The sequence below is a fragment of the Lolium rigidum genome, chromosome 7 (genome assembly GCF_022539505.1).
Source record: "Lolium rigidum isolate FL_2022 chromosome 7, APGP_CSIRO_Lrig_0.1, whole genome shotgun sequence".
Taxonomy (NCBI): domain Eukaryota; kingdom Viridiplantae; phylum Streptophyta; class Magnoliopsida; order Poales; family Poaceae; genus Lolium; species Lolium rigidum.
Window position 1 is genome coordinate 21,867,870 of NC_061514.1, and position 25,423 is coordinate 21,893,292.

Consider the following 25,423-nt stretch of genomic DNA (forward strand, 5'->3'; position numbering starts at 1 on the left):
ATACTTCACTAAACCAACGACGTGACCTGCTGTACCGTCAGATATAGATTGTATGGTTCGCATGCTCCGAATCTCCTTCACCAAACGCGTTGTATGACGTACAACCAACTCGAATATAATAGTAAAGACTCTTGTATTTTTAAAATATTTAATTAAATATTACAAAGTTTAACTTTGATTAAACCTAAATACGACAGGAGAGAGTAGCTGAGGGTTGACCAGATAGTTTCTTTATGTACAACTAGCCACGCCTGACGTACGGATTGAGTCTGCTGTAGGAGAGGGAAAAAAACATTAAATAAGTCCCTTTGAGATCATGCTCACCGTTTTCTCTCTCTCTCGGACTCTTAAGATCCAGCCATAGCGTCCATCTCTCTCAGACTCTTAATCTCCAGCCAGTAGAACAACAAAACAGAGCAAAAGAGAGCAGCTGACCACCATTGTCTCATAAAATGATCGGACGGATTCTCCTGCCGCTCTGCTTCTTCTTCTCGATCGGCCTCACCGCACAGCAGCTCGTCCTCGCTGCGGCTGCCTCTAGTTCGAAGGTAGTAACTACCCTCCCTGGATTCGACGGCCTCCTTCCCTTCCACCTCGAGACTGGGTACACATCTTCTCTAGCTCTTCAGTTAGTGTTTCTACGCAAGAGGTGCGATCCCCTTGAGCGATTCCATTGGATTTAATCGGCTGATGCTGCTGCTACCGCTACTTGATTCAAAGTTACGTGGAAGTGGATGAGGTCAACGGCGCGGAGCTATTCTACTACTTCGTCGGGTCGGAAGCCGGCGGCGAGGATGCTCCTTTTCTTCTGTGGCTCACCGGCGGCGACCATTGCTCCGTACTCAGCGGCCTTGCCTTGGAGATTGGTACATTTGAGTTTGTATTCTAATGCTCTCCAAGATTCATATATGATTTCATACATGTGCACCACAACTGCAGGCCCATTCCAATTCGTCATAGAGCCTTATAATGGCACCGTACCGAGCCTGCAACTCAACCCGTACTCGTGGACGAAGGTTGGTCCCGTTCTGCACACTCTAGCGTAAATATTTAGGTTCGTTCCTGCCTTGACAAGGTCTATATCTGCAGGTGGCAAATATTCTTTTTGTCGATTCGCCGGTTGGGGCGGGATTTTCCTTTTCTAGAAAACCTGAAGGTTACAATGTTGGGGATGTATCAGCCTCACTGCAGCTCCATGAACTCCTCATCAAGGTACTAACTAATCCCATTCGAAAAAACTTTTTGAGATGGATTCAGTATTCATTCCTGAATAATAATCCGTAAGTTGCTCGAGTTCAAGTCTTTTAGGTTGATTTGAAAATCGATGACCCGAGGATAAGCTCACGTTTTTTTTCGATAAGGGAGCATCGCCCCAGCCTCTGCATCAATTGATGCACACGGCTTCTTTTTTATTAACCATAAGTACAGGTTCAACAAAAATCAACCATTACAATCAATCAAAATGTAAAGTCGATACTAAGATCAACCAAAAGAAAACATGACCTGTAGAAAAGCTATCCATTGGCTATTCTATTAAGATGCCGCCACCCAATAGCCTGGAAAAAGCAGTCCTGAGCAACCACTAGCATCCGGTTGCATCCAGTAACCATATCCTCCCGCAACTCCAACAGAAGGAGGAAAACCCATTGTTGATTCAATGAGCAGCCCGTCGGATAACCTGTAAAAAATTAGTACCAGTATTCTTGTTAAAAATAATATCACTGCGACTTGTCCATATCGACCAACAAATCGCAGAAACGCCAATGTGAATCTTTTTGCTTATCAGTCTTTGGTACTCCATTCAACCAATTACCAAACATATTAGTAACAATGGATGGTGGAGGAATATTATAAGAGAGATAAATGATGCGCCAAATCAATTTTATAAATGGACAAGCAATGCACAAATGATTAACGGTCTCAGTAGAATCACAAAAACAACATTTTTGACACCTATTCCACTTCCGTTTAGCTAAATTATCCTTAGTAAGAAGCACTTTATTACTAAGAAACCACATGAAAATCTTAATTTTTAGGGGAATCTTTATTTTCCATAGATACTTCCTGAGATATACAGTATGCACGTTCATTAAATCAAGATACATAGACTTAACTGAAAAAATTGCAGAATCAGTGAGGATAAGCTCACGGCTAGCACAACTGAAAATTAAGATGAGTTTGGGTTAAGATGAGCTTACTCACACTTGGATCGACATGACAATAAGAACCTCTCCTTGTCCCGGCGTGCCTCTGGCTGCGAGGAAGCTGGGGCGTCGGCCCCAGAATTGGCTTGGTGGTGTTGTCCGGGTGGCTGCAGTGTGAGGTGCTACAGCTGCTGCGCGGCAGCAAGGTAGCCGGGGCGGCGGACGCGAATTGGTGGTCGTGCTGCGGGAGGGGCAGCTCTGCCCTCCCGCCAGCATGGTGTCATCGTCACGGCGTGAGGTGACACGACTACTGCGGCATGTGGTCAGGATTGGTGGTCGGCGATGGAGCCACGCTGTTCTGCTGCTCCTTGGCCTAGGCCCTTGGGCTTGGCGGTTGAGATCACGCTCCATGTGAAAGCCTCGCACTTACGTGCCGACAGCGGTGGCGCCCTAGGATGTCGTTCTCCTTCTTGAATGCGTCGTTTGGGAGTTGCGATCCTCTACCGATGCGGGTGGCTTGTGTTTCTCCGGGTGAAAACCTAAGCTCCTTTGGAGCGGGCGACGGCGATGGAAACGCCGTTATCTTCTTGAAGGCGTCGCCTTGGAGCTTCTCAACCCTCGTGGTGCGACGGGCTTGCAGCTGACCGTGGAGTGGCTTTGTGGTCTGGGCGGAGAATGCCAGGGCGGCGGCCCCGGAAGGCGGTTGTAAGCCGAGGCGGCGGCCTCAGAAGCTTGGCGACCATGGCTCTATGAGGCAGGGCCGTGGTTTTGCGTTGCATGGTAACGAATTAGTGCCATGAGGGTGGCGGGTTCGTCACTATAGTCTCTTTTTTTCATTTCTTTCTCTTTTCTCTTCGTTTCCCGATGTACTTTAGTTCCATAGTCTATTTTTTTCATTTCTTTCTCTTTTCTGTTCGTTTCCGGATGTACGTTAGTTCGGGTGACATGTGTGTATGTTTCCCTCTGCTTATCAATGAATGCTAGCATTTACTGGATCTTTCGAAGAAAAAGACATGTCGGTTTGTATAGATAAAAAAATAGAATAATTTGTCAGCCTCTGTCATGTTGGATGCAACTACCACACTATCTAGGTTATTTTTTGTTGTTGTGTTTAATAGTTTAGTTTCCTCATGTGGTTGGTGTGAAGTAATAACCTGTCGGGAGATTTTAAATGGTGCAGCATAAAACTGGCTTAAATTCTCAATGTACTTAAGTACTCACATCTTGAAAGCACTCACATCAATTCAAAATCATTATAAGCGTCGAGTGTGAGCTAAACCGATCTGTAGCTTAATCTCTATTAATTTTGGCCAATTCAGTTTTGATCTCTACCACGGTTATTCTGTTGTGATACTCTGACATTCCCAGCTTTTATCCTTTGCTCAACTCAAATTAAATGTGTTTTTATGAACTAAGCTTAGTGTGGCTCGCTCAAACTCGACTCATTTTATATCTCTAGATTTTTTTTTTCTTTTGTGAATTTGTTTTATATGTCTAGCTAATCCATGTCTCCATGTATAAGCTGAGTGTGGCTTGCTCAAACTGGACTCATTTGTATCTCTAGCTAATGGCATCCGCTTTATTGTCTAATCCATGTCTAGTGGTTCACCGACCATCCGGCGTTCCTCGCAAATCATCTCTATATCGGGGGAGACTCCTACGCTGGGAAAATAGTGCCATTTATCGCACAAAAAATTTCAGAAGGCGAGCGCGCTAGTATTATTGTATTTCCACTAATACAAGAATGACCAGTTTTTAAACTGAATGAAAATTCCTCTTGTTAAACTCTGTCTTCATACTTTACCCCTTCAGGTGTTGAAGCTGGAAGGAGCCCCCATCTCAATCTCAAGGTACCATCATAACTCTAATAATGCTCGCAAATTTTTTTTGTAATACCAAAGGGCCATCTGCGATACCGTTACGAGTTTGCATATGGTCACATTGCCATCATTGTTTTAGTTAAATACTAGTATAGTTTTTCACGAAACCGTTATTAGTTTATTTATTTCACTCTTATTAGGGCTATCTAGTGGGCAATCCGGCAACAGGTGAAATAATTGATTATAGCGCTGCAGTTCCATATGCTCACGGAGTTGGCATAATGTCAGATCAGTTATATGAGGTAATTGAACTTATCTAGATCCTCTCAATGCCCTCAGATCTGCAAGCAAGGGTACATCTTTTTATCGCAACTAAAAGCGTGATCATGATACTATTTTTCACATTATTTTGTCCTGTAGACCATAGGTGGGCATTGCCATGGAGAAGACTACAAGTATCCCACCAATGCGTTATGTGCTCAAGCTTTGGATACGTACAAAAGTGTAAGAAGGAGATATCCTAGATATCTTGTTTCTATTTGCTGAAAGATATCCTGCAAACAATTTTTTCAAGATATGTTTCATCCATGGTAGTATCTGACTGAGTACCGAAGGTTAACTATATGGGTAATTATATACTGCATGCCATTCCAATTGCAGCTCCTCTCTGAAGTTAGATGGGGCCAAATATTGTTGGACAACTGTGGTGGTTTTACATCTACTGGACCGGGTAGAGAAATGGACGATTCAGCTGGTGCTGGTAGGAAAATTCTAAGTGAGGAGAAAGATGGAGCCGAAACGGTGAAACGTCTTAGAAATCCACCACCTAGCCCGACACTTGACTGTCAGGTAAGTGCGCAGCAGTCCTGTAGTGTGTTCCCTTTCTCCCGTAATCCAATCATAATTAAGCCACGGTCGATTAGACCTATGGCATCTACCTGTCGTATTTCTGGGCAAATGACCAGGGCACCCGAGACGCCCTCGGGATCAAGGACGGCACCGTGGAGGAGTGGGTGAGATGCCACAACGGCGACATGCCATACACCACAGACATCAGGAGCAGCATCAAGTACCACCGGAACGTCACGGCCAATGGTTACCGCGCACTGGTATACAGGTCCGTGAATTGAGACTTGCATTGGATATTTGGATTGGATCAAAGCGAGAGGGGTTCTAATGTGTTTTTGATTGGTGTCGCTGATGGCAGCGGCGACCATGATGCGATGGTGCCTCACCTGGGGACGCAGGCGTGGGTGAGGTCACTCGGCTTCCCGATTGTTGACGACTGGAGGGCATGGCATCTCCAAGGACAGTCTGCCGGGTTGGTTCTTCTAGTCGTCTGCTTAGTTTTTCACTTTACTGCTAGTGATGTGATTCTTTTGTCTAACGTCTCTTCCATGATTTTCCAGGTTCACCATAACTTACTCGAACAACATGACATTCGCAACTATTAAGGTACCAAAATTTACACCTCTCTGCTTGAGTTGCTGGAGTTTTTGGTCGGCAAATTACTAGTTTTAAGGTGCTGCTCCTAATTGGGTTGCAGGGAGCTGGACACACGGCGCCTGAGTTTGAGCCGGAGAGGTGCTTTGCCATGTTTAGCCGTTGGATACTGAATCAGCAACTCTAGCCCCTATTGTATTGTTTTTTCCCGGGTAAAGCACACTATCTTTAGTTATAATGATTATAGTTTGCTACAGTCATTTAGATTTTGCGTTTACAACCGAGGTTAATTATAACAGTTTTGCTAATTCTCAGTCGCCTGAGAATAAGCTAAATCTCAGTCACCTCAATTATCGTTGGCTTTGTGTGCCAAGATTCGTGCTCGCTGTTTTCGGTTTTCAAGCGATGCAGGATACTGGTGTGTTGCTTTTGTAGCGTGTGCATGGGCTGCTAGTGTTTTTTAACAACGAAAGGCCGAGAAGAACCTAGACGCTGCATTGATCACAAATTGTGGAGGTACAAGTTACATAGAGTACCTTGAAAAAACAAAAAATACAAACAAGCCCTCACAATAAGCACGAAGAAGCCTAAACTGAAAACTAAAAACTCCATACAGTCCTTCTCCACAGATGCATCTGGAGTTCCACCGTTGGCCATCCTCTATCTCACCGGGGACAACACCACTTGGGAGAGAGAGCGCGCAGGAAATCCCACAAAGGGCCTCCACATGCAGGTTGAACACACGCTGGAAAAAAGCCGTCGGCATCGATAAGGGCCAACTGCTGGCCTTCATGGTTGGAAGCCAAACATGGGCCACCGAGATTGTACTCCTAGAAACTGCAGCATGAGGACATCCCCGCCATCCAGCACTCCTCTGAGATCCTGCATGACCACAACCTCATTCGGCAACTCGCTGACAAGGATGAAAGGGGCACACCGAGGTGCATGGAAGAAGCAGAACATCACCAAACATGTGGACCTTATTTGAGGACATGCCAATGACAACCTCCTTCCCCGCTACCGGTTCTAGCCGATGGAGCACCACATGATGAGGAGGTTCCGCTGGAGCACACCATATCTAGCTCAAAAGAACCGATAGTCTACTCCAAGACAACGCCATAAGGGCACCTACAACATGGGAAAACCTAGTACTACTATGTATATTGGAGTCCGTTAGGAATAATATCCGTCTCAGGCGGCAAAGCATTGGAGACAGTACGAACTCCAATCCGTCTGAGAGCCCACTTCTCCTCCTCCTCCACTTCTTTTCCTCCCTCCTCTCCTCCACCCGGCGACCTCCTCCTCCTCCACCCACCCACCACACCTCCGGTCGGCCTCCTCCTCCTCCTCCACCCACCTCCTGCTGGCCTCCTCCTCCACCCACCTCCGGCTGGCCTCCTCCTCCATCCACCCACTCCGGCCGACCTCCTCCTCCTCCACCCACCCACCCACCCCGGCCGGCCTCCTCGTCCTCCACCCACCTCCTACCGGCCTCCTCCTCCTCCACCCACATCAACCCACCCCACCCACCCACCCATTCCGGCCGACCTCCTCCTCCTCCACCCACCTCCAGCCGGCCTCCTCATCCTCCACCCACATCAACCCACCCCACCTCACCCACCCACCCACCTCCGGCGACCTCCAGCAATTTTTTTTAAAAAATCCGGCAAAACTCCGGCGGTCCCAGATCTAGATCTAGATCTGGCCGCCATTTTTTTTTTGAAATTCAAAAAAAAAAAAACTGTGGCACACCACCGCCGGTGCGCCACAAGTATGAAACTTTCTGTGGCGCACCTTGCCTGGTGCGCCACATAAATAAAACTTTCTGTGGCGCATGGGTCCGTACGCCACAGAATTCTTATTTTGTGACATAGATTCTGTGGCGCACTGCCCATGCGCCACATAATAACTTTTTTGGTGCGCCAGTAATGATCCTTTCCCTACTAGTGCATGTTGGTTCATCTTTACTGCTCTCAGTGGGCGTTGGGGATTTTGCAAGGGGGTGGTAGTTTCTGTGCGGCGGGAGATGGTGTGCGCGATGCAAGCGAGGAGGCAGCCTATTTACAAGCGAGGAGGCCAGTGCATGCATTAACGTTGGCGTGTGGGTTCCCCGTACATTGCCTCGTGGGAAAGACGCAACAGCGACGAGACGCCTCGCCTGCCACTACCGCGGAAACTAGTGAGTCTTAAAAGCTAACCGTGTCTTTATTTAACCAGCGAGTCTTAAAAGCTAACCGTGTCTTTATTTTGGGATGCCCAGCCATCATCTCTGTGGCAGGGCCGTCTCTGGAGTCCCATGCCGCCCCCTTTGGGACGGGGTTGACCTGTGGGCGCGGACAATTTTTGGACCACGTCGGGTCTAAATCTTTGGGAGCCGTGGTTGCTTCATGATTCTTGGTAGCGTGAGTTGTAACATAGATTGCAAGTAAGATTCGACGATATTGCTTGACCGGAAATTACTAGGTTAATAACTCATTCAAGTAAGAATTGGTCACACCTTATTTACATCTTCTATGATTTGTGAGAGTGCCCACGATTCTACCACTGTTTTTTTTGTAATCAATGGAGGTCTTTCTTATACCAAGAAATATGGATGAACGATGCTGCTTGGAATCCTCGCGCAAAATTCAACCAGGGTAAGTAAATGTGTAAATTTATATTTAACCAGCATAGCAATGGTAGCAAGATACCGAAGTACATTTAATTGAAAGATTATAACTCGCCCTTGAGTCTGCAAATAAGCTCCGAGCACCGTAATCCCTCAGTTGATCGAGGGGTCAACGATGTGGCCCGCGAAGAGGATTGCACCGGACACCTCCTCGATCACAAAGAAGGCAAACGGATGGTCGGCGACGAAATCCACACGCGGCGGCGGTGGCGGGGAGTACATACTACACCCAACTACAAAATTGGCGGTGAGAGCCGCGGCTTCGGTGCCTTCCTCATTCACCTCTATGAAAGCCTTGTGCATCACCTTACGTAGCGCCGGCCTCCTCCCTCCTCCTGCGCCATCCTCCGCCATGCCCGTCAGATCGGCCTTCCCCTCGTCGAACGCCTCCCTGAGGCCCAGTTCCCGGAGAGCGCCTGACATGTCCCTGCCGAAGCTGAGCTTGAACTTGGGCAGCCGGAAGTCGCCGACGAGGACGTCGTTCCTCGGCAGGTGCTTCCGCACAAAGCCCGGGTCGCAGTTGATCGTGTCGACGAGCCGCCACCCGTCGCGCGCGTCGGGGAGGAAGACGCACATGGAGTAGATGGGCGCCGGCTGGGCGGGCAACAGGCGGCCGCGTTCATAGCGGAGCTGGAGCACCTTGAAGCCGTCGTGGCAGGCGAGGAGCTGCCTGCCAAAGTCACGCATGAAGGGCACGTCGACGTCGGTGCCGTCGAGGCGGTGGAACTTGTCCTTCCTGGTGAGCTCCTTATCGAAGGGCTTGTCCCACCTGCCCTTGAAGTAGATGGCGTTGGCGAGCACGAGGTCGGTGAGAGGCGACAGCGCGCCCGGGCTGAAGATGGAGGGGATCAGGTTGTTGGTCGACGCCGCCACCCATGCGTTGATCTGCTTCCTCCGGCTGCATGCAGCACCACACACGTACAGTACTACTAGTTTACTTACACGTTGACATCCGTGTGTATGAAGTATGAAGTCAGGAAAAATAAGTGTATACGGACCTTTTGGCGGAAGTTGACGGCACGCGTGACGGCCTTGTACGACTGGGCAGCAGCGTCGCGGTAGTACCTCCAGTCGCGGTGGAGAACAACACACAAGGCCCGCTACGCACGCACAAAGCCTTTTTATTTAGCCACGCTGGAGTCGCCTCGCACGCGCACGCACCGTCCAAAATCCAAATCCACCGCACGCTGTATTGAGCCCATCTCCACCCACCACGTCCACTTTCCCTTCTCTTCTGGACCATCGACACATCTCCTCCCTCCCCCCACCAGATCCACTTTGCGCCGCCGCCGCCGCCGCCATGCCGTCTTTCCCTTCTTCCCGCGCCATCTGGACGACCGGTGCCCCTCCTCCGCATCCCCGGCTCCTCCGCCGCATCAAGCGCCGCCCGCGGTCGTCAACGCTCACCGGCCGTCCGGTGGCGTCCGGAGCTGGACGACCAACACGCACAGCAAAATGAGGGGGCAGTACCATCCGGGGCTGCTGCAGATGACGAGGACCGCCTCCTCCACGCCGTCCGCGTCGACATCACCCGACGGCCGCCCATGGTGAGCCACCTATCAGATCCCCTCTGCTCTACTCTACGCATCCCCTGACCTCAATACAACCATGGCCTAGCGTTTCCGGTTCGGCCGCGCTCCTGCTGCCGGCGCATCTACAGATCCGTGTCCTAGGGTTAGGGGCTTGCACACCTCATGCGCAGGCAGGACTTTTTTTTTTTTTTTGGCACCAGCTGCTCAAGCTAGACGATTCAGCGCCTCTAGTTAGTCACCCAGCAAATTTCCCATCTTTTCATGCCTACTACCTTACCTTCCAAATTAATTGATTCAATTCTATCTGAATCCAAATTAATTGATTCAATTCTATCTGAATGTAGACAAAATTCAGTCAATTAATTTGGAACGCAGGGAGCACGCACTAGTTATCGATGGTGCCAGCTGCGGCATCTCCGCTCCATCTCTACCCAACACTGTGGCCAATGCCACTAGTTACCTCAGCTACTGGCCTTTATTATCTGATTATATTACTATGCTTCACTTTTCACTATCTCTCTTGTTCCTCGACTACAACGTTTTCTCTGATTTCTTTATTTTGATGCTACAGGTTCTGCTGCTACGAATACTTGCTAATTCCCTAGCTTACTTCACTGACATGGCTTTGCTCATTAACTACGTGCTGCATGGCTTGTATATTGATGCGAGCTTTGAATCGATTTTGCTCAGGTTACGTTCCTCTTCCGGTGGTGGTGTCCATTGCTGCCCGCCTCCGCGCCGCCAAGCTGCCGGCGTCCACCATGGCCTGCTTCGACTGGGACCGCATCCCCCATCCGCCTGCCACACATGGTCCGCCTTTCTCTCTCGACGACTCCCTATTTGCCACCGGAGTTCATACACTCGCCCACTTATCTCTTGCGAACAACATTCACCTTATGGTGATCTTCACGTCCGCGTATGCTTGGCTTTTTTTTATGCACCCAATGATATACTGACAATGTCCACTTTTTGTTATCTCTGGTCTTGGTTTGATGAGGCCTGACCCTCGCCTGGCCCTCGGCTTCGACTACCTTGTTGGCTGCTGCCGCCGTCCAACTGCACTGCAACCATGGTGGTGTGGTGGTGACGTATGTCCTCCGATACACCCTTTGGTGAGCTCCTCTGGTTCCTTCCTTTCTCTTCTATGTTCTCTGTCATCGAGCTGTGCCAATTTTGTGCTCTGTCTTTGTTCAGCGTTGCTCCTATCTACCTTGATTCTAGTTCAGCTACTGTTTTTCTACTTTTGGATTTCCGTTTGAATGGACTGTGTAGTGGGTCCTTGCCAATTTAGCTCACTATATAAGTGCCATCAGTGTTTTTAGTTTGTCCTGATGGTTTGATTAAGAGTGGTTGCTTATCTGATCAGATTTCCTTACTTTGAAGAGGCTTAAGATATCTCTAGGCAATTTCTGGTTTGCTTCTGCTCAACTATTTTGAGCTTCGTTGCCTTTATATAGGCGCAGCCTTCTATTTGTGCATTCATCTGTCTTAGAGGGTCACAAAAGTACAGTCACAAAAGTAGCTTTATATATTTCGTTTCAGTAAAGAAGCTCATTCTTCCGTAATTCCTCCTGGGCGTACTTGGCTGATGTGCACATCTTTGATTGTTCCTTGATGGTTCCTTTATCACATTACATCAAGTCTAAGTTGATGTAGAGCAACCATCCATCACCTCCTGATAACGGTTGATGCCTTTGTTGTCGCGATTGCTTTGTTTGATGAAATCCGAAATATGTATTTGATCACCACTAGTTAGTGATTTTTTAAATGCACAACCTTGTGACGAGATGTCATGCTATTTGCATGCGCTGGCATCACTCTTCCATACTGGACATTTAAACCACAAAGATTCGTGACTTCAGCCGTCGGTTGAAGTCTTCAGTGAGAAGAGAAATAAAGAAAATAAACTGAATGTTGGTGCTGCTAATTATTTGCGTTCCCATTTTGAACTGTTTATTCAAAACTTAATTTTCATCATCATGCGTTGACTGATGTGGTGTTATTATCAATAGATTAAAGTCCCATTCCAAGAAAGGAAAAATTCAGTGGTTTCTTGGAGCTATATCATGAAGATATAACTATTCTTATGTCTATACAATTCCAGAAGGTATATTCTGTGGATCTGGAACCTCAGGAGAGGGATTTTCATAATACATGTCTGTAAGTTGCTACCAAGATAGTAACTACTGGGCGTTGCTTTGGCTACGTGTTTCATGCAATGGCACTCAGTTTTCTAATGCGTGCACCAATTTAGATTACTAAAGTATGTCTTCTACTGTTCAATTATTTATATTTATGAACTGCACCTATGTTAGTTTGGCAAATGGAGAGAGTTCACTATGAATACTATATAAATTTTGTAAAGAATATGGGTATCTTATGCTTTTGGTCGAGTCTCCCTATAGATCTGCCATGTTTGTTGCGGTTGAATTTGTGGTTATTGTTGGCTGTTGACTTTGTGGTTATTGTTATTTGTTAGCTGTTGACCTGCTCTGGTGCTGCATATACACTAGGTGTATATATATGTGGTCTGTAGTTCTGGTTAGCGCTCCGATCCTAATTCTCTTGTTCCTGGATAGTATTTTACAGTATTTTCTTGGTTTATTTGATGCTGCAAATACTCGGCAATTGCGATATGACATGGATGATTTAATCTTGGTGCTTCTCTTGTAAATGTTAGTGGCAAGGTGCTAGAATGCATGTTAATTCCATTTAGTTCCTTATTGTATTTTTACAAATTATCGCTGACCAGCTAAGGATACCTCTTGGTTGATTTTGATTGCTGGCTATGTTATTTTGCCTATCTGGCATTACATATGCTCAGAGGTCATGACGGATACATATGCTTAGAAGATTGATTAGAGCCATTATCTGTCTTGTTTGCTTTGAACTCAGCCTGCGCTTGTGATACTTATTTTAGTTTGCTATGCTACCACGATTCCTTTCCTCTACTTACTTTTGATGTTTCTCAGTTGCAAGCATTAGAAGGCTGGGAGCAAAGGCTTCTGCTGTCTGGGAGCAAAAGCCAATAGGCATCGCTGGAGGGGGGAAGAACAGGAAGTGAAAGCTCTAGTTTGCGAAATGAAAATTGAATCCATCGGATGTATTTGTTGTGGATTTTTATTTGCGACTCCAAATCTGGATTGTTAATCTGTTGGACTATTAAACTGGTTATGTAGTGTCGATCTTATTTTTATTGTCAAGTACATGTGCTTTATTCACTGTAATCGTTATACTCATATATTATATAATGGTATCTGTTCAAATTGTACCAAAATGAGGTGTGGCCATGTAGAAATTTGAAACACATTTGCTATTTGAAAGCGTTGCTCAGTGTGTAATCATCAGCGCATGACCACTCTTTCAGATTTTTGCCTTTGCTACACGAGACATTTGGAATGTCAGGGAAAGAGTCCATAGCCTATTGGCTTAGTCGTTGTAGGCATGCACCCTCTTAGTATCGAGACCTGCTATAGTGGTGTTTTGACATACCAGCTAGTTGGCTAGCTAGCTCTCTCAGTCACATCCCTCGATACCAATACTTCCTCTTCCATTTGTAAGATGGTTCGGCCAACTACTTAGTATCCCAAAAACGTGTTGCACAATGAAAGAGATGAAGTAACAATTAGGTTAAAGTGGACGGCGGCAAGCGAGCCTAACACATAAACCATCCGTGGGCAGTGGGCTAGCTATCTACTTTTTTTTTTGTCACGGTCGAAGATGCTCCTAGCTCGTATCCTCACAATTTTTTTTTTGCGAATAGAACTTTGGCATTACCACCGTTGACAAGAGAAAGATGTACGGCCACATGATTATCACTTGCTGCACTTTCTTCTTCGTGGACCTCGCGCTGCCCATGTAAAATGACCAAATCCTCCATGATGACCGACGATAACGCTGCGGTTGTGGAATGCTCGTGATGTCATTCTCCCCTTCTCGCTGGCTTATGTGTCCTTCCCGCGCTCCTATGCCTCCTCTAGCAGCTTTGAGAAAATGGTGATGAGGTGGAGGCATGGCTAGATGAGAGATAGTTATATATAGCTAGCTAGCATTAGCAGCAGTTCGTGCTACTCGGGCGCCGCCTTGGTCCGGTCTAGATCTGATGTCCTCTTCGTCACCTCCAAGATCTTGATATCCGACGTGGTGCTGGCTCTCCGAGACTCCCTAGACTCGGCCTCGACCTCTCAAAGGAGATGGAAGAGAGAGGAGATGCATGCGAGACGTGAGTGGGACCCTGCATAACAACTCCCTGACGCATAAGCTAGCGTTTTCACGCATACCAAGGGAAGGTGTTCTAGGAGGTTTAGAACAATTATGCCCCTGGTTACCTCTGCTCAACTCAACCAGTGGAACATAGCCACCTCCTCGTTTCCCTTTGCTGCTCGCCCTCCTTCTCTCTTCCTTTCTTTGGCGTGAGAGAGTGTCCAGTCATGCATGCATTGGCTAATGCTTCTCGTGGCTCATGCATGTGAGGGATCGGCGGACCTAGGAACTTTTCAAAGCTGGGCAAACAACATGCTAAAATACTTCACTTTGATCTACCAAAAACCAGAAAATATCACAACTTTTGATGTCATCGTAAGGATATAAACACTAGCGCTTCATAGATCATCGATGTGAAAAATGAGATACCAAGCCCGAGCTAGGGCGCCCCGAGCTTAGTTCGCTAGCGTTTGCTGGTCAGGACTGGCCACTGGCGAGCAAAATCAGATGCGCTATGGCTGCATTAGTGATAAACTACCTTGACCTAGCAGGCAGATTCATCAAACGTTACCAACACTTCCATTAGCTGAACGTGATTAAGTGATGCAAGCTGGCGTGTGACCCAAACAACAAGTATATACGGAGAAAAATAGGCATGTTTGCCGAGTTGTGCCGCTAAAAAACAAGCTCAAGGTGGCCAAGTTATACAACTACATGTATTCTACGGCTCATTATATGTCAATTCTTGCTGTTCCATCTACCTACATCGTCCTGGAAGCTCACCGGTGTGCCTGTAAGGCTGTAAGCAGCGGCGCCGAGCCCAGGCACGTGCTCAGTCAGCAGACACCGTGCATTCTCTGCCTCCATTCTTTCCACCACTAGCATGTGAGAAGAGCAATGGTGTGAAAAAGAAGGCTCCATCTCGCACCATGCAGGTTATGAGCGGCTTTGCTTGCAGGACGTGGCCATAGCAACATAGATGTTGGCCTCGACTCGGACGAGCACGCGGATATGGCGGGCGCGGCAAGCCGGACGTGGCCGTGGCAGGAGATGGTGTGGGTGTTTGGGCATCACCGGGCGTCACGTGGCAAAAGATGGTCTGGCGGCCAGGGCCAGGTACCAAGTACCAACACGCTCACGCCTCACTGCCGCCGGTCATGGCGACGGTAAGATTGGCATGGCGGCTCGTAGTTCAGGGATTCAGGCACGATGAGTGTCGCCGGGCGTGGCACCGCGATGCTTGGCATCGACTTGAACAACGTTGATGTCCACGCCCAGGGAGACGTCGTCGATGTCCATGCATGCCCAGGCGAACTCCTCAACGCCATTCTTCTCCCACTGCTCCATGGCCATCTCCTCCATGCCATTCGCCCCCCACGACCGTCTTCTTCTAGCCTTGTCGAGCAAGGTCTCTGTTGGTCATGTTCTCCCGCTGGAGCAAACGTGATCAGAGAGGTTATGAGAAAAGGCATACCAGTACAACGAAATAATTAACTGGATGGGAACGGCAATCAGGTGAAAGGTTACATGTATTAGGTATACGCTTCAGTTCCAAAATCAAATGCAAAAGTGACTAGTGAGGTCATTAACTACTAGTAGTACTTAGTGGGTTAAAAATGCACTCATAGCTAACATCTATGATGCTTATCAAAATTTGTGATGTGGCTTGACCACATCAACATCATGCAGCTCCCACTGTAGGGCCAGACAGCTAGGCAGATGAGATCAGTTTATGCATGAATGTTTCTATTCTACTTTTTTTTAGTTGCCTTTGAAGCCATTTAGACACCACCGTGTTGTAGTGTATCCATGTTCGTTTAATTTCATGTATGAGTAGAAAAAGTACTCTTTTTCTTTTATGCATGTACTCATAGATACATTCAAATTTGAACAAATATTCAACATCTTTTTTTAGATGGAAGGAGTACTTTTATTCTCCATTACAAAAAAGAATTATGCATGTACTCATATATATATATATATAGACTTTCCCCGTGCATTACAAAATCACGTCAATTGCAGGGCAGAGTGGACGGGGACGCGAAGCGACTTGGGCACCCATGTGATCAATTGGCAAGTTATGTGTTGTCAGTCCTAGTGGAGGGTGGTGCGAAGCATTGCTGGGCGGAAATTCGAGCAAGTGGTTAGTTCGGGACTACGTCGTGCGCTAGACTTAGACCTGAGCAAGTGATGTGATTGGGGCTACGGGGGAGTGGATGATGGCACGAAGCGGCCTGAAAACAGAGCCCAGCAAGTGGAGCATTAGGGCCTGAGGCGGAGTGAACGAAGAAAAAGTTAAGTGTTGCGATAGGGGTATCGAGGTCATGTGTATGGCGGTGTGAAGCAACGAAAGTAGCATAGATGAGTGGGTGCTGAATAAACGGATATGAGGAGGAGTGGACGACATCCCAACTGAGGCTAGAAACAAACACGCGCAAGTGGTTAGAGCATCTCTAACGGATTTCGCAAAAGTGATCAAACCTTTAAATTTAAGGTTTTGGTCAACAAAAAAATCATCCATAATAGATCTCGTAAAAGTTGTCAAACCCATAATTTTTTTAAAGGGCATCGAGAATGCATGACCGACAACTTTATATGTCCAGTTTTGTAGGTCATTTTGCCGGTGCCCTTTAAACCGGTGAATGCTCGCAGGAGTGCCCTTCCACCATGGGACTCACCGGAAATTTCACCGGAATCCGAAAAACTTCGCCCGCGCCGGCCCGAATTCTCCTAGTACGTATCAATTCGTATCAACTCGTGTATGTGGCTGCAGGCGGGCAGCCGGTGACTAGCGTTTGCGGGCGAGCGACGGACTCGTGCGGTTACAGAGGGGATGCATGGGGACTAGCGGTTGCGGGGAAGCGACCGTGTGGCACAATGAGAGGGCGCCGGCTAGACGAGGGTGAAGGAAGGGCACTGGAGGGACGCATGCGGCGGTAGGGCGAGAGGCGGTACGCAGGCGGCGGGAGGTTGACGAAGTCCAAAAAAAAAAACTTGCTTTACTTGTGGATCCCATGTGAAGATTCCTTTTTATAATCTATTTTTAGTTTCCTATTCTTCTCGAGCCGAGGCGGCACCTTAAAAGAAGATTTTTTTTCCCCCTTTATACTCAGTTTAAAGGCCACATTTTTACGGGGTTTGTTAGAGATGATCCTAGTTTGAGGATGCAAGCTGTAGTGAACGACACGCAAACCGGCGCTAGACACATAGCCAAGCAATTGGTGAGTTAGGGGCTGCGAGGCAACACCGGATGTAGTAGGTGGGCAAACGGTTCCATTTTAGAGCGGCTGGAGACAATATTTTATGCTCATACAATATCAGATACTTTCTTACAGACCGGCCTCTAAAATTCAAACAAACATAAATGTGGCCATGAATTCAAACTGTATAAGCATTCTAATGCGAAAGGCAAAATTTAAATAGTGTGAAAGTATATTTTTCTATCAGGTCCAGAGTATGGTAAATCATGGATACTATTTCTATGGTCAATATAAGCCTCTCGTATGGGCTCTCCAACGGGTTAGGGAAAAAAGCGACCGAACGAGCTGATCTCTATCCTCGATAAATTTGCCTAATCTTTTGCATCTTCCTTTGGATCAAGATTTGTTTTGCCAATTCTTGTTTTTGGTTGTTGATGGTTCCATTCCCGTTGGTTCCTCGAAAATAAATATATCTCAAGATCCATAATGCACTCGCTACCAAATCGCTGCAAGTCTGCAACATGGTGGAGTGACTCGCTAGCCATCACCGAACCGATGAAATAAGCGGATCACCTAGGCAGGACACATCCCTATCTCTTCCTGCCATTTCTCTCGTCCAACCGGCGATGCGGTGGTGATGGGTACCAGGCTAGGAGGCCTAGTCTGCGGGAACCACATGCGACAACGGATCTCAGGCGAACATGCCCGATGGGGGCTGCAGTAACCAGAGGCGGGGGCGAAGGGAACCAATGATTGGTGCGGCGGCTCGCACACACGGCCACGGTGGCTCAGGAGGGTAGCGAGAGGAAGAGCATGGAACCGATTCTGACCTCCATCGGCCAGACATCAATGGTCGCTTATGCTAGAGGCTGGTTGTCTACGCTGCTACTAGATACTAGCTGCGAGAAGGTGCATATGCTGGGCAACAACACTGCTTCCATTTTTTAATTGTTTAGATCGTAAATTGTTATGCTCTTCGCTAGTCCTTAAAATAGTGATTTATAATTTTTTTAATTGAGGAAGTGATTGATAATCTTTTTGTACTGCTATTTGGATGTCTTTTGTCAATCTATACAAGCTATTTTGGATGTTAACTGAAGTAGACTATTGAAAATTATGCACATGCATGCAATCTCACTCTTTGCAACACAAGAGGTGATTTGAGCAATATTTATGCCATTCCATTCCACAACCAAACATGAGATGAGACCATTCGTTCCATGGCACTCTCTCCAACCAAACATAGGGATGGTTCCATTCTACTTGATTATGGAACCAAACACACCCCGAGGGAAATATCGCATTGTGCCCGTAAGTTACATTTGGACGTCTCTAGATATTGACTGATAGCGCGCTTGATTGTCATGGTTTAATTCTCTACGGTGTGGGCTATTAGTAATTTAGGGCTTCTTTTATTTGAAGGAAACATGGGGAAAAGTAGAGGGTTAAGATATACGGGAATGGAAGAAGGGAAAATCAAAGGAATTTTTCCTTTCGATCTCAGTTTTAAAGAAAATTTAAGAGGAAATAAAATTCACTCATATCTCATTCTCCAATTCCTATGCACAAGGAACGAGGACAGGTATGCACCTGTCATCCTTAATTTCCTATTCCTATGTCTATCATATTCGTTCGATTTCTCTATCATGTGAATAAAAGAAGGCCTTAGGGTTTGGTATGACCTAGCTATTATGTGCCGTAGACATACATAAGTTGTAGGTTAAGTCGTTGCAATTATTTAATGTGGATGGATGCATGTATGCCTTTACATTCATCTGCAGAGCGGTATTTGTTTCATGTGTGTGGGACTTCCCATGCACAAAATCACTCGGTTTCATTGTGTGCCAATTCGTATGAGATTCCCGAAACTCGACGAAAATGGATGAAACCTGGCAACATGGATCTCAAATCGTGAGACCAGGTGAGTCCGGCAACACCAACATGCATGGAAGGTCCCGCGAAAAAAGCATATGTCATCCATCAGCAGTTGTAAACACTTTTGATTGCCAGTTATAAGCCATGATGATGTGGATTGTTAAGGTGGATGCGAAAGGAAATAAAATCATGCGCTAGATAGGACAAAGTCACATCTATGAGCATGCATGCATAAATCCTTTTCCATAGAGAGATGCTTCATGTACGAATATAATATGAATATACTAATATGTACGAACTTTGTATGATACCAAACACGTCTCGTCGGGCGCGGCTCGTCTGCAGTAGAGCAGTTACTGTAGCATACAGTAATGAGCTTAATCTACCATTGAATTTCATCCAACGACCCAAATACAACCTCCTATATTTCGAGCGACCCAAAAGTCTTCTTCCTCCTCGCGTATCAAACTCCATTGCGGGACTGGTCTCAAAGCTCTTTGATTCTTTTCCTCCCCAATTTGTGCAGCAAACAATGCCATCACACCGAGAACCGCCGCGTGTCGTGTGCTCCGACCAGGACCAGGGATAGGTATCCGGCGGCCCTCGCCCTACTTTCCATCAGCTGTGTGGCAATCTAGGCAGCGGCACCTTCTCATGGCCCAGCCGAACAACCCAGTCTCCACAGCCGACGGCAAAGCCTGGGCCAGGAGCGTGCTTGATGACGTCGCCAGAGTCTGCATGAAGCACCATCATGTGGATACACGACTTCGTACCGCCAGTAATTGTTGTTCGACGAGGACTAGTTCCAGAAGGAATCGAGCCCATAGCAGTGACACACTCCAGCGCGGCGCATGATACAACGGCGACTAGTTCTACAAGGAGTCGAGCTCCTAGCTAGAGTACGTCGACGGCCGTTCCTGGTCTAACATGGGTCCTTCTATTCCTTGCAGCACGAGCACCGTGTGTACTACAAGCATGGTAGCCGTTGGCGAAAAGCACCCTGTCAAACATGAACTGAAGTTAGGTACCCTGCTGGAGTCCTGAGGCCAACCAACAGGACCTAGTTGACAGAATGACGGACACGCTCTTCCTTGCGGAAACTGAATCGACATACTCACCAGTTGCGGAAGAAGACGTTGGGGTCGCTCTAAATAAGAGGTTGTATTTGGGCCGTTGGATTAAATCCAATGGTAGATTAAGCTCATTACTGCACCGCTACAGTAACTTCTCCGCTGCAGACGAGCCGTGCCCCGTCTCGTCGTCAATTGGATGTGGTTTTTTCATGCATGAAGTAATTTCATTTATATGTACCATCTTCTTTCTCCAAACGTGTAGTTACCATTAAATATTATGTTATACTACAGTAATTAAGAAGTACTAGTAAATACCACTTACTATTTCGGCCTTCTGTTAAACACTAGGTCGAGTGGAGTAGGAACAATATGTTTTGTTTTTACCTACATGCAACGACCATCGGCTATCCAACCAACTGGAAGAATTAACACACTACATAGTAGCAGTAACTTCGAATGATATTATTGGCCTATATCACACACGCTTTGTTTTTAGACAAGCTGAAATAAAGTTTAAGATGTATAGGGTGCCAAATAATCAAGAGGTGACATTTTATGATAAAAGGAGCATGTGAAAAGGACCCTGGGTCTCCTCGCGCCCACTGGCACCGACGCGGTAGTGGATATTATCTCGTGTTCGCCGGCAACCAGCTCCAAGGCCATGGGTGGTGGCGCAGGGGACACCGGTGACACCTCCGGCGACTTCAGAGCGCGAGGCACGTCTGCATCCCACCTCTGGAGTGTGGGATATGTGTCCAGAGCAGGCAGTGGCGGCTACCCTTCCTCCTCCTCCTCCTCCTCCTCCTCCTCCTCCTCCTCCTCCTCCTCCTTCTCTTGCGCCGTCGGTTACCGTCTACCATCGTCGGTACCGCACATGCCATGTGAGATGCCGGAGGTCCTCGACCTCACCGGCGATGACTAGAAGCCAGTAGATTTACCTATGTTTTTTGATTGTTCTAAGTTTTTTCATGCTAACTATATATCTCTATCAATGGAAAATTAAGAAAAAATATGTCGGGCCGCTAGGGCACCTCCAAACGCAAATGGACAATGTATGCCATATATAGACTCCTATGAGTGTGAGGTCATCGACGGACGAGACAAGACACAATATAGAAAATTGCTTAAAAAATCCCGATCTTCTTTTTGATTCTATTTGTGAAGAGATCCAATACACGCGGCTAGTGGCCTAGAAAGTAAAATGTTTTTTTTTTCAATGGGTATGCTAATGCCTATTTTCAAAGCGTTTCTTTGCGCAGTGGGTGTGGACCTTGTGCATCCACGGCATCATCCCTGGGTGCGGCAAGAGGAATGATGGATGATTTCATTTCGTGGCATATTACAAAGACTGGAGGTTTTTCCGTGCGATCCTATTATTTTGTGGAGTGGGAGCAAAGACTGGGAGTTTTTCCGTGCGATCCTATTACAAAGACTGGGAGTTTGAGCCGGAGAGGTGCTTTGCCATGTTTAGCCGTTGGATACTGAATCAACAACTCTAGCCCCTACTGTATTGTTTTTTCCCGGGTAAAGCACACTACTATCTTTCAGTTATAATGATTATAGTTTGCTACAGTCATTTAGATTTTGCGTTTATGACCGAGGTTAAATATAACAGTTTTGCTAATTCTCAGTCGACTGAGAATAAGCTAAATCTCCGTCACCTCAATTATCGTTGGCTTTGTGTGCCAAGATTCGTGCTCGCTGTTTTCGGTTTTCAAGCGATGCAGGATACTGGTGTGTTGCTTTTGCAGCGTGTGCATGGGCTGCTAGTGTTTTTTTTAACAAAAGAAAGGCCGAGAAGAACCTAGACGCTGCATTGATCACAAATTGTGGAGGTACAAGTTACATAGAGTACCTTGAAAAAACAAAAAATACAAACAAGCCCTCACAATAAGCACGAAGAAGCCTAAACTGAAAACTAAAAACTCCATACAGTCCTTCTTCTCCACATATGCATCTGGAGTTCCACCGTTGGCCATCCTCTCTCTCACCGGGGACAACACCACTTGGGAGAGAGAGCGTGCAGGAAATCCCACAAAGGGCATCCACATGCAGGTTGAACACACGCTGGAAAAAAGCCGTCGGCATCGATAAGGGCCAACTGCTGGCCTTCATGGTTGGAAGCCAAACATGGGCCACCGAGATTGTACTCCTAGAAACAGCAGCATGAGGATATCCCCGCCATCCAGCACTCCTCTGAGATCCTGCATAACCACAACCCGAGGAAGAAGAGTGCGAAGTTGAGCTTGAACTTGGGCAGCCGGAAGTCGCCGACCAGGACGTCGTTCCTCGGCAGGTGCTTCCGCACAAAGTCCGGGTCGCAGTTGATCTTGTCGGCGAGCCGCCACAGCCCGTCGCGCGCGTCGGGGAGGAAGACGCACATCGAGTAGATGGGCGCCGGCTGGGCGGGCAACGGGCGGCCGCGCTCATAGCGGAGCTGGAGCACCTTGAAGCCGTCGTGGCAGGCGAGGAGATTGAGGACTCCATTGTTTGGAACCTAACCAACAATTGCGAGTACTACACGACCTTGGCCTACACGCACAATTCTTTGGTGCGAAGATGTATGAACAAAATGGCGTGCATTGGGCACCCTCCAAAATTGGGTTCTTCTCTTGGTTAGTATTCCAAAATAGGCATTGGATGGCGGATAGACTTGAAAAGAGGGATGAACAAATTGTGGCGTTTGCCCGCTTTGCAGGCAAACTCAAGAAACGACGACACACCTTTTCTCCCGTTGCCGGTACGCTAAGAGGATTTGGGAGATGGTCAAAGAGTGGCTTGTTCTTCCCAACATGCACTCCCATGCTTGGGCGCCAGATATCTCCATGGCTTGCAAGGCTATCCCGCCACGGAAGGCAATCGCCTCCCTCACCATGTTTGTGAGTTGGACGGTTTGGAAAAAAAGAAACGCACGCGTTTTCAACAACAAATCTGCCCACCAACGGTGCTTCTAGAGATCATTAAAAGCGAGGGTAGACTATGGGTCGTCGCGGATGCAAATCACTTGCAATGTAATTTTTAGAGAGTGATCCTTGTCTTTTTTCTTTGGAGTATTTGGTGACTTCGTTGTACCTTGAACTCCTTATTTAGTGAATGAGATTTGCCTCCTTTTCAAAAAAAAAATTGAACACAACATCAGTGAGAGATAAAAACTCTATTAGTTCTACAAAAATGAACACATGAGAGTTTAACAAAAAAAACAAAGAAATCATTTCTGCCTTTTGTAATCCGAGTAACGGACAAGGAGCATGGATCTACAAGGTGCGTCTGTTGTTGAATCACAACACTGAAACTGGCAGAAACGTGAATTGTGGTGGGTGTGGACCAATAAACTGAAGGTGGAGTGAGCCTTCATCGCGACAGTTTTAGGAAACTAAGACTTCCCCATCCCCGGCGGCCTATAGAGCAGAAATTCTCCAAGACCTCCGCTTGCCTGCAAATTTCGGGCACATTTCGTTCAATAAGCCATCAAACCATCAGCACAATCCGAATTGAGACGAAATAGGCAAAGCTTCATGTGACGTCTCACGTAGCGGTGAACAACTGGGTGTACTTGATGGGGAGCATGGTGGCCTCAGCGTCTGCTTGGCGCCATCGAGCCCCCGACGTCGTACCTCGTCTGGGCTACTTGGAGAGATTGATGAGGTGGAGTATGCGTGGAGCTTGCCCCCATGTCCTTCCTCTGGTTGCCTTTCCTGGTCTCAGCCGTCGCACCTAGCTCGACTGGAGGAGATCAAGGATGGCGCGATGTACCCCAAGAGCGGAGGTGCCTAATGCGATATTCCCCTTGGCGCGCGTGATGTAGGAGGCAAGGGTACCTGTTTGAGGCGCCGCCTGAGGTTCAATACAGCCGCCACCGCTCGAGGTCCAGCGCCGCCAGCCGCCAAATGGTCCTGATGAAAAAAGGGGGGAAATTGTAGGGAGTATTTCTTTCGAAGTAGAGGTGAAAATATTATGAGATGGGGTAAAAGAGACGTGAACCATAACCATCACACCAATCAAAGAGTGGAGTACATTCCAAATTTTGGGAGATAACCTTCCTTAGAGAAAACGAGGGGATCACATACTGATTGCTAATCGAAAAGACTGGATTATTCGTTGACCGGGAGAAAGCTATTTTTGTAACGATTTGACGGGAGAGGTCAAAGATTTTGGAAATAATTTTTGCTAAATGTTGCAAGCGTTAAAAGATTTTTGGCAAATATTTTAATGTTTGTGTGGGATTGATTGATATTAGGTGTGAGATTGTTTTCTAACGGGATCGAACGAAGCACCAACCTCAGATTAGATTAAACGGTCAGATGCTCCGAATCTCCTTCATCAAACGCGTTGTACGACCTACGATCAACTCTAATATAATATATATTCTAGATACTCTTGTATTTTTTAAAATATTTAATTAAATATTACAAAGTTTAACTTTGATTAAACCTAAATACGAACGGAGAGAGTAGCTGAGGGTTGACCAGATAGTTTCTTTATGTACAACTAGCCACGCCTGACGTACGGATTGAGATCTGCTGTAGAAGAGGGAAAAAAACATTAAATAAGTCCCATTGAGATCATGCTCACCGTTTTTTCTCTCTCTCTCGGACTCTTAAGATCCAGCTATAGCATCCATCTCTCTCAGACTCTTAATCTCCAGCCAGTAGAACAACAAAACAGAGCAAAAGAGAGCAGCTGACCACCATTGTCTCATAAAATGATCGGACGGATTCTCCTGCCGCTCTGCTTCTTCTTCTCGATCGGCCTCACCGCACACCCTGCTTATAAGAACCTATAAACCCTAGCCAGCTATCACTAGCAAGATAAACCAACCTTGACCACAACCATGTATAATAAATTGCTTAGGATGCCTAGGCTTATCTTAACCAATCAAACCTAGTTGCTGATGAATCCAACCATGTTGTGATCCATCTACTACTTACTCCAGAAACCAATTAGAACAATAGAAAACCATAGAACCTCACAAACCTAATTATCATACTTGTTCTCTATCAAAGTAAATGTTCTTTAAAAGTTATTCTTTTAAAGTATACGATAATCAATCATTAACCATGCCATATAGTACTAAAACTGACCACTGTTCTTTACTTAATAACATTATGCCAATTGCCATTCTTTATGTGCTCAATTGAATATTATGCTTTATTATCTACCTGTTTATAATACCAAGTAAATCACACCTGAATAAGAACCTTGTATGTGAATCACTCTAAAAGTGCAACACACCCTGAATTAATCATCACAACTAACTAATCCTAAATCCTCGGGGTTAGGTCACGCTTAGAGCGATTGCATCTCATTATTATGCATTATTGCATCCTTGCCAATCTTTTAAAACATCGTCCTTACCGGACGATGATGCTATTTCAGAATTTGGAGTTATTGCGTATCGAAGACCTTGTCTGCATAATCTTGCAGCCAAGAAAGGCAAGTTCATCACTTGCTCATGTCATTTGAGT

General features: G+C 46.7%; 1 protein-coding gene, 1 long non-coding RNA gene and 1 pseudogene across 2 annotated transcripts; 2 read left to right on the forward strand and 1 right to left on the reverse strand.

The window, feature by feature from the left end:
• Positions 1-452: 452 nt before the first annotated feature.
• Positions 453-5,594, forward strand: LOC124678014 (serine carboxypeptidase-like 18). The gene is made up of 13 exons (XM_047213948.1): positions 453-604; positions 721-866; positions 940-1,016; positions 1,090-1,212; positions 3,746-3,848; positions 3,957-3,994; positions 4,165-4,266; positions 4,385-4,468; positions 4,625-4,813; positions 4,888-5,081; positions 5,172-5,285; positions 5,374-5,419; positions 5,511-5,594. The coding sequence occupies exons 1-13, from the start codon at positions 453-455 to the stop codon at positions 5,592-5,594; spliced, it is 1,452 nt and encodes a 483-aa protein (XP_047069904.1).
• A 2,574-nt stretch (positions 5,595-8,168) lies between these two features.
• LOC124671011 lies at positions 8,169-9,404 on the reverse strand (annotated as a pseudogene).
• Positions 9,405-10,323: 919 nt separating this feature from the next.
• Positions 10,324-12,884, forward strand: LOC124675837. Its single transcript, XR_006993433.1, has 3 exons — positions 10,324-10,719; positions 11,620-11,763; positions 12,580-12,884. It is a non-coding gene; the product is annotated as an uncharacterized LOC124675837 (long non-coding RNA).
• Positions 12,885-25,423: the final 12,539 nt, after the last annotated feature.